This window comes from Puntigrus tetrazona, chromosome 19 (assembly GCF_018831695.1).
Source record: "Puntigrus tetrazona isolate hp1 chromosome 19, ASM1883169v1, whole genome shotgun sequence".
NCBI classification, from domain to species: domain Eukaryota; kingdom Metazoa; phylum Chordata; class Actinopteri; order Cypriniformes; family Cyprinidae; genus Puntigrus; species Puntigrus tetrazona.
This window is the reverse complement of record NC_056717.1, coordinates 15548675-15558094: the sequence shown is the minus strand read 5'-3', so window position 1 is coordinate 15558094 and position 9420 is coordinate 15548675. Positions and strand designations below refer to the sequence as shown.

The following is a 9420-nucleotide window of genomic DNA, read 5'->3' as shown; positions in this document are numbered from 1 at the left end:
CTGCAAAAAAAAAAAAAAAAAAAAAACTAAGAAAAGTTTTTGGTATAGTTTCAGGGAGAGAAATATGTTTGAGGGAAAAAAAAAAATATTTGCACTTCCTCAAGATCAAGTGTCCTATAACGCTGATATAACAAAACGTGATACATCAAAATTTGTTATGTTCCGAGTTGTCTTGCACGTGCAGTGTGCATGTGAAGACTGACGGATGTATGCTGATAATCTGAACTAATACCATGTTCTCTAATCAAGTCCTCTACAAAACACTTCAGTGCTAAGAGTGTGTTTATTCTGCTCAAGCCAAAACCATCTTACAAAGAAAAACTGGGTCAGTTGCTCTCCCAGCGTTTACTCCATCAAAGCAAGTCAAAAGCAAGGGATGGCATGCACAGACTGCTGAAATAAAAGGCTGTCTCGGAAGAGCAAAGGGCTCTTGAGCTCGTTACTAAGACAAAAAGATTCCTGACTAGCAGTGAACATGTACAATGTGTTGTGTTAGCCATATTCACATTTACATGCGAGAAGATACATCAATACTGTTCAATACTACATCCCAGTCAGCACCCATTACACGGGGTGCACTTTTTGACCACTTCTAATCATCCTCTCTATGACCTGTTTATTAACAGCTTGACAGAGGAAGAAAAAAAAAAAAAAAAAAAGTATAATAGACCTGAATAGTCTCTCCAAAAGACCTGACTCAATTTGTGCGTCCTTGTATTATTATTTACAGACCTTTATTGCTGGATGGACGTGTGGTAAATATGTGGTTATTTGTGCCTGAAGCAAATGAAGCATATTGATTCAATCGAGACAGCTCCAGTAAACCATGCAGAAAGAAGGACACAGTCATATTAGACAATCCTAAAACAGAAGACATCCAGGCACTGCCATCATATGGCCATGTTAGGGCAGTGGAGCATTTAACAGTGGTACATTAGCACACAGCAGCATATTAATTGTTTAATACACTATAATCTATTATATTTGGTTATATTTTGTATGCTAACCTGAATACAAAGGGCGCAAAACTTGCATAGGATATCTGCTCAAGATGTGCTCCCAGATATTCCCTATACAGTTCGACCAAACATTAAGTGGAAAAACTGCATGCTCAGGTGCGTAGTGCTGTCTATAAAGACTGACCTGTAAACACATTTTTGAATATTCAAGTTGTTTAATTTGGATATTTAAGAAGCTTTTTTATTACTAAAAATTGCGCTACGGTATATACAGCGCTAAAAGAAATCTGTTTATACTTTATCACAAAATTATATGTAAGAACTAGAACAGCTTTTGTATCAAAATGTTTCTGAAACAGTGAAAAATACATCTTGACATAGAAACAACCATAATCAACTCTTTCCCCTCATCATCATTCTTATTACAGTGCAAACTAAAGTGCCATTTAGGAATAGTAATTCAGAGTGAAACTAGACACAATATTAGAGGATTGCATAGAAATATAATGCAATAGCAGTTTTCTATTTGCTTGTAGTACATTTGCTAAGTCAGTGTGTAATTACAAGTACAGAGAGTACAGTGTAATTATGTGTTATTACTGGCAATGTTGAAAAGGCAAGTATTAGTTCAGGCATCACAATTAGTGTTGGGACCAAAATGGATCCAAATCACCAAGATCATCTTTTTTTGGAACCCCCTGCTGACTGTCATCGTTTTTGATTGTGCTCTGCATGGTATCCTGACTACCATTGACTGCACATGCAAAGTTTTTTTCAAGGGAGTTAGTTTGGGACTGAATGCTGAGATTATCCACCTTGTTCTGGAGAGAATCCAGAGCTGCAGTGGAGTCAGAATTTAGGGGTGCAGCATTTGATGTGGAAACCTGAGCAGGTGATGGAGTCGGTATGAGGGTGCTGCCAAGTGAAGGTGGAACAGGATTGTCCATTACTGGGGCAACTGCTTGTCCTGATGACAAGTGAGAAAAATTTTGAGGGCTTTGCCCAGGCATGCACATGGGTTGTCCCCCAGGCCTATTAAACATGGCGTTGAACTGAGATGGAATAGTCTGTTGGCCCGTAGGTTGTTGGCCCATGTGTGTTGGGGCAAATGAATACACATTACTTTGTGGGGGTACAGCTCCTGGTTGCATTTGGGGTTGATTGATTGGACGAGGTCCAAAAGGAACTTGGGAACTTTGGCTCAAGGGTGCCTGTGGTAAAACTTGAGACCCTGGATGTACTTGGTGGGGAGTGGAAAATGGGGCATAGCCCATATAAGGGGGAGGTCTGCTTTGTGGGAGTTGTCCAGGGTGGAACGGATTAGAAAAAGTGGACTGAGGCTGAACTTGTCCTGGAATGAGGGCTCCCTGAGGATGGGACACCATAATTTGGCCTGGTGGACCAAGCTGAGGTTGGGTATGTGGAAGTAATGCTGGCCGGTAACCTGAGGGAAGGCTAGACTGTTGCTGTGCTTGGCCTGGCATTGGAGCCTGGACTTGCCCAGGTGGAAAGGGTGGAAGAATTTGCCCAGGAAATGCACTTCTTGGTGTAGTTGAGGGGATGCTTTGTCTAGGCTGGGGGGTAAAATTTTGGAATTGTGCTCCCTGTACAATCTGCTGAACAGAGGAAGACTGAGGCATGCCAGTTGCCATCTGCTGCCCTAGAGTGTTTGGCAAGGATACTTGCGGTTGTCCTGGTAAACCAGGCCTAATGGAATTTTGGGGAATCGGTCCCATCTGTGGAGGCACAGAATAGCCCCCTGTAACAGCAATAGGCCCACCTTGTTGCCAGAGAGCTGGATTGTACCCTTGAGCAGGCAGCTGTGGTGTAGTCGATTGGTTAACCTGTGGATGGACAGGTGTGATGCCTCCAGCTGGTCTTACCTGGAACTGCTGTGGTGATGGCCCAGTGATTTGCAGAGGTGCAGAGGGCTGGCCATAAGGAACCTGTGGTAGATGGTGGGCCAACTGTTGCCTGAGCTTTGTATCTGTAGTGGGAAACTGGGGGTTAGGAAACTGAGGTGGAAAAGGGTTTGCCCCTTGTGGCCAGCTAACAGGAGGTCCACCATGAGGAAAAGGATTGGAAACTACTGGAACATGAGGCAATTTCAGGTTTGGAGGGAGGCTTCGTAGTTCTTGTGGGAGATCTTCAAATGAAGCAACAGAAGGACCAACAGACTCAAGACTGGAAGGGCCAGATCTACGACCAACAACTTTTTGGCCGACCACAGGCTTTTTGGCGGCAGGTCTAGGAGGCCCTTTTCCAATCTCCCTGCAGATCATCAGACAAGCATGTGGTAAATGGATGACATGGAATGCATTCAGTATTGAGTTGTAATAGTACAGGCTATTTGTTACTGATTTGAGCTGACAAGTAGGTTGCAGATGTAATCCCAACAGAGGCTACTTATATTGATGATTTACTCATATATTCGCATAAAAAAAAAAAAATATCATTCAAAATATCATATCCTTTCAGCTGAGATAACTTACTTTTCCAGCAAGGCAACTCGTTCTCCCTCTCTGGCTTGGCAATAGGACTTTGTCTTGTCCAACAGGGCAGAGGTCTTCTTGTCCAGATCCTGGTAAAAGTCTTTTCCCTCCTCAGCCTTCTTCATCAAGTCCTCATATGCCTCAAATGAGGCAATCAGGGCCTGCGCAGTGCTGTTCCATCTTCAGGTCAAATAAAGAGTGTTACAAATAATGCTACAGAAACAGATACTAACTTTAAAATTCTCAGTTCAAATGTAATAATAGTTAAACATACTGTTGCTCTGTGAGCGTGAGTGTCTTGCGGACAGGGGCATACTGTACATTGGCTTCTGTTAGAGCTTTCAGGATGTTATCCTGGGCAACCAAGTTTTGTTCTATATATCCCTTCAGCTGATCATATTTCTTCAACTGCTCTGCAAACAATGTCTGAAGCAGAGGGAAAGACAGAAGGAAAGAGTCCATTAGATTTAGCCTTTTCTTTGTCTCTTTGTGCTACTTTGCTTTAATTTTGAACAGTTTCTGTTGGTCATTAACCTTGATCTCTGCACGATCTGTGGTTACAAGGACTCCAGTGATGTCATCTTTATGAATAAGATCACGAAGCTGGCTCTCCAATGAGATTCTCTGCTTTCGCATTTCATCAACTTTGCCAAGAATAGTCTTCATCTTTTGCAGGGATGACATTTCATCTTAGAGTAAAGGAAAGAATCTTCAACAACTTTTCAGTGAATTTCAATGAATATTTCCTTCATCTAAATGCATAAGTGCACATGTGTATAAGGCAAGAAACATCTTTACCTTGACTAAGTTCTGGCTGGGGCAAGCTCTTTCTAAGTTCCTCAATAGATCCCTGTAACAGACGTAGGTTTGGTATGTGCTGGTTCATGGCTTTGTGAAGCTCGGTGTTAGTGTTGCTGGCTGTCTGATGAACAGCCTCATATTTCTTCCACTCTTTTTGAATATCCTGAAAGATGGCAGGCCTTGCCGGTAGTCCCTTCTGCCCTACTACCTCCATTAAACTCTTCTCCCCAGCCTCATCTTCCTCAAGGGCACCACGAACCTCATCCAGCGATGAACCCACATCAGTGTAAACGTTAGATAGTGCTGAAACACACATAATTGAAATGTCATCAAATCCATAAAAAACAAAAAACAGCAATAGAATACTGTTAAATGTAGTTTGTAAACTACTGGGTCTTCAATAATTCTGAACAAATGCAACAATTCAATAATTCTGAACAAATATCTAACCTATTGTCTACAACAGGATTTTGTTGGGTATTTGTTCAGAATCATTGAAGACCCAACCGTTTACAAACTACATATAATAGAATTCTTGTTTTAATGTTGGACTGTTAAAAAAAATAATAATAATTGAACTAATAATTACTTAATTTTAAGTTTGTGTGTGTGTGTGTGTGTGTGTGTCTGTCTATTCTTACCTTGCATAGCCTGAACAAGGTTCTTGACAGTGTCTGGTTGTACACTGAGAAATGCACATTTTTCCAACAGGGCGTCAGGCAGAGATTTAAACATGTCTATTTTACACACAGACTCACTGCTTAGAGACTCCATAAATTTCCTGCACAGAGTACAAGAGAAAAGAAGAAAACAAGGTACTGTATAAACCTATAGGTACACAGGGTAGATTTGCTTAGGGCTTAGATAATAAGATATAATCTTAAAATATAAAATTTTATCATTATTTGCTCATCATTCCTGGAAACGGGTGAATAAATGATGACAGAATATCCTGTATTAGTATTTGTATTTTTTTTGGAGTAACTTACTCAAGAATTTGGTTTTTATCCTCTATTTTAGCCACAATGTCCCTAAGTAACTTTGCTTTCTCCTCACTAAAAGCAAAAGGGAAGAAAAAAACAACAGTTACAAATAGAAATTTTTCACAGTGAACAGTTTTGAACAGTAAAATAACATGGGTAAAGAATATTATTGATGCACCAGCTAACCTGTAAAGGGATGAGGCCTCATGCGTTGCCATGGGTACAAGTTTAGAGAAGAGGTCAGGACCAGTGACACTTTGATCAGTTAAGTTTATAGGCAGAGGTTTCACCAACGATGCACCTGTGTGGCAGATGTCATAAGAGTACCAAAGAAAGCAAACATTTTTAGATTATTTAGTGTAACTTATCCTAATTATAATTTTAAAAGAAAAAAAAAAAATATTAGAGCTGTTAGCATACCTTTCACTGCAGGCAATGTGTCCAGACCAGGCACAGACTCGTGGTAAATGAAGTCATTGTCTTTTTTAGATGAGTTATACCTGAATCAGACAGAGAGTACAGTGAAAATCATCTCCAAATGAAAACGATAATGATAATAAAATAATAACAATACATTCAAAGTCTTACTTTCCACCAATCACATCCATTGTGAATTTCAAAGCTTCCTGTACAGATTCTGGCTGGCCCTGAAAAGTTAAATGAATAAACATGTAAATAAACAATTGGTTTGTGCGTATCTGTGTGCGTGTGTTTGAGAATCTTTACCTTACTCTGTTTAACTGCCTCATTAAGTTTGTCCAGGGATGACTGAAAGTAAGCAACCTGTGGAGAAACAACAGGTGTCCTCACACTGTCATCAGAGGACATTACACACACATGACCCAGAACTCTTTTCAAGTAACTTTTGTATATCAACCAGTGAAACTATTACTTGGTCCACATTAAGTTGTCATAATTATGTATAACTAAAACATATTAGCGCACACACAAGTATGTACTTACTGCTTCTCCATATTTCTGCTGTTCCTCTGACTGCTTTCCCATGTGTAACTAATGAAAAACAATGTACGGTTTATGAAAATAAGCAACAAATTTATGAGATTGAATAGATATATGGTGAGTGTAGAGTAGCTATGCTATGCAATGTCATGTTCACTATTGCGAGATGTGCATGACTATCGCATGCTATATATATCGTGCAGCCCTAGTGTAGTGGTCTCACATGTGTGATGGCACTGAAGTAGCTGATCTTCATGTTGACGAGTTTTCTCCACTCTTTCTGAATCCTTCCTGGCACACATTCAGAATTATCCAACACCCTCAGACAATCCTTATAGTAATCACACACCTGCAATCAGACAGAAGTGTTGGCAAGTGAGTGACTACAGTTCTGCAGAGCAAAGACCTGCTGTTATGTTTACAGGGGAACATATGTACAGAAATTCTTACCTGAGCACAAATCTTTGCTATTAAATGACTCTTTCTGTTGTCTAGTAAAGTTTTCTCCAGCAGACACTCTTGAGCCTGTGCCTTTAGAGAGAATGTTGTAAAGAAAGTTTTAGTAAGTAAGTTAGAAATAAAAAAACACAGCATTTGTGTGGTAGACTTTGCGTTTACCAGCATGAGGCTGATGTTGACTGAGAGTGCCTGGCTGTTCATGTCAGAGCTGTAGCTGTAATTAAAATGGTCTCTGATGTGAGTAAAAGCCCCGGCAGAACACTGGAAATGAGTACAGGACACTTTCATCCCCTTAACACACCAAAAGGAACACATGGTTAGAAAGATACATTTTTACAAATAATTTTGTTAATGTTTCCTAATTGCTAACTTATTTGTTAATTAATTCAAGCCATGTCAGCATTAAAGGTTTTATTCACAGCCAAGCTATTAAGATTAGAAATGCATGAATAAATACCCTTGCTGTCTACTGAGGGTCAGAACGTTCTCAGATTTCATCAAAAATATATATTTATTTGTGTATTCAAATTTACCGGTTTGAATCAACATGAGGGTGAGTAATGAATGAGTTTTCATTTTTGTGTGAATTATCTCTTTAAGTGTTTTATGTGCTTCTTCGTTTCCTAATTGTAAATGTGGAGGTGTGAATGTGCGCGTTCACCTCTTCAGATAGACGGTTATCCACAGTTCCCAGCAGCGAGTGTAACGCACCTAAAATGTAGAGGAATTAACATGCAAAAAAAAAAAAAAAAAAAAAAAAACTTACAGTAATGAATATCTGTGCTAATGTTTGGGTGCATTTAACTCACCCAGGTTATACAGGACACAAGCCTGTTCATAATTAATATCCTCATGTGTGACATTCTTCCCTGAAAAGCCATCAGTCCTGCAAGCGGAATGAAAGCAAGAAAGCTGTAATGACATGACCACCAAACATACCGAAAGTAGGAAGTATGGTCTCATATAAAAATGAGCATGGAGCGCAACACTTTACCATGTCACAGGCACTGCAGCCTCCTGGCCGGTTGCCATTGGAACACGACTCTGCAGAAAGTGCAGCTGACCACAGTATTTTCTAAGAGTGTTGCAACCCTCAAAATCCCTTGGGATGTTTACCACACTCTGAAATGAGAGATTTTCAGTGCAATCTTCATCAACCTGCTTGCTAAATGCAAATATGCCACGGTGTGTAACTACATTTCCCACAATCCCACTGATCACACCATTAACCAACCTGCCTAAGCTGCTCCAGCCTCTTCAGTGCCTCGTTGTAGTTCTCTGGATTCTCACCATAGTTTATTTGAATGTACTGGGACAAAAGCGAGAAAAAAAGTGTAATCTTATAACATACAGTATAAAACATCCCGATCAAACAACATCCTAGTGTTGGCTCAATGCAAATCTTTAAAAATAAGTCTAGCAAATGCGAAGGAGGTTATTTGGTTTTCAAATGACCGGGTTACACAAGCCATATGCTTACAAGCACAGACTATCAAAAATAATTCATAACAATTTAACTGTTATAACTGCCAAGTTACTTGTTTATAACTTAACTTGTCTTACATGTTAATTGTTAGACCTCCAAGAAACAAACCATTTAAAGCATTTGTTAAAAATGTCAGCTATTTGAAAAAGACGTAAAGATAGATCATCTGAGTCATTCCTGTTATGAAGTGTTATACAGGAAAGATGACATCTTTCAAGATAAATCACATGCAATAATTTAACATGGTTATTATGCGATAATCCAGACGTTTCCTTATGTTGTACCTTAATCGAAACATTTACACCAAACACGTTTTCTTTAGAACACTACCTTAACTGGTAATCATCTTTTTCCACCTTGTCAACCTTTTGTAAACTTGTACAGAAACACTTCCTTAAATCACAACACAGACATACTAGCAACTTTAAAAGTGTCAGAGCTCAACGTGTGGTACACAACAGGAACTGTCCTCTCTCTGGAGACACTGTAATGGATCTCACCTGTCTGACGGTGGGACTGAACTGAAACTCTCCCGCTTCCTTCAGCTCCAGCCAAATCATCGGCATTCTGGGAACTGCCTCCATTTTGCCAGCACGAACTCCACTTCAACTTAACACGAGTACAATTCGCTTTTAATCCTTTAAAACGACGAAGCTAATTACGTCTCGATTTCCTCAGCAAACTTGACGGCCCTTTCCGCCTGACGCTCCCACCTTTGACTCTTCTTCACAACAAATACGTCACCGGAAGTACGTCACCACACAGAAACGATTTAGATTAGCTTTATTACTTTGTTTGTTTCCAAATATGTTGACAACATTTCCTCGTTTTGTGGAAGGTGAATGTATCTGTTCTCGAATCGTTCAAATAAGTAAGCGAGTAATAAATAATTAAATATAATATAAAGTTTGATTTATATCTTCTGAAACAATATAGTAATACAATTCATGTGTATAATTGTATATTGTACAACTTGTTGACGTCAGTTGCGGCACTTTATATGGCAACTTCTACACAAAACTTTTTTAATTAATTAATGAATTGATTAAATGGAACAGACGACGTTTTCCAAAAACCACAGTTTAGAAAACTTGAAACCAATGGATTGCATTTTGACTATATATATATATATATATATATATATATATATATATATATATATATATATATATATATATATATATATATATATATATATATATATATACTTTAACTACTTTAACATGCTGTATTTTACAGAAATGCTTTGTACCATTATTGTTTTTGTTTTTCCTCGTGTT

General features: G+C 39.0%; 1 protein-coding gene across 1 annotated transcript; it reads right to left on the bottom strand.

Moving 5' to 3' along the window:
• Positions 1-264: 264 nt before the first annotated feature.
• ptpn23b (protein tyrosine phosphatase, non-receptor type 23, b) lies at positions 265-8867 on the bottom strand. The gene is made up of 20 exons (XM_043217368.1): positions 8641-8867; positions 7889-7963; positions 7649-7776; positions 7464-7540; positions 7316-7365; positions 6814-6945; positions 6646-6726; positions 6419-6544; positions 6199-6246; positions 5962-6018; positions 5824-5882; positions 5656-5735; positions 5422-5536; positions 5242-5307; positions 4894-5033; positions 4250-4555; positions 3986-4140; positions 3726-3877; positions 3452-3631; positions 265-3230 (listed from the first exon to the last, which is right to left on the bottom strand). The coding sequence occupies exons 1-20, from the start codon at positions 8722-8724 to the stop codon at positions 1601-1603; spliced, it is 3741 nt and encodes a 1246-aa protein (XP_043073303.1). The 5' UTR covers positions 8725-8867; the 3' UTR covers positions 265-1600.
• Between the last annotated feature and the right edge of the window lie 553 nt (positions 8868-9420).

Coding starts and splice junctions, on each gene's coding strand:
- ptpn23b (XM_043217368.1), bottom strand. CDS start 8,724: ATGGAGGCAGTTCCCAGAATGCCGATGATTTGGCTGGAGCTGAAGGAA. Junction 6,247..6,418: donor ACTTCAGTGCCATCACACAT/GTGAGACCACTA, acceptor GTTTTTCATTAG/TTACACATGGGAAAGCAGTC. Junction 4,556..4,893: donor CCTTGTTCAGGCTATGCAAG/GTAAGAATAGAC, acceptor TGTGTGTTTCAG/CACTATCTAACGTTTACACT.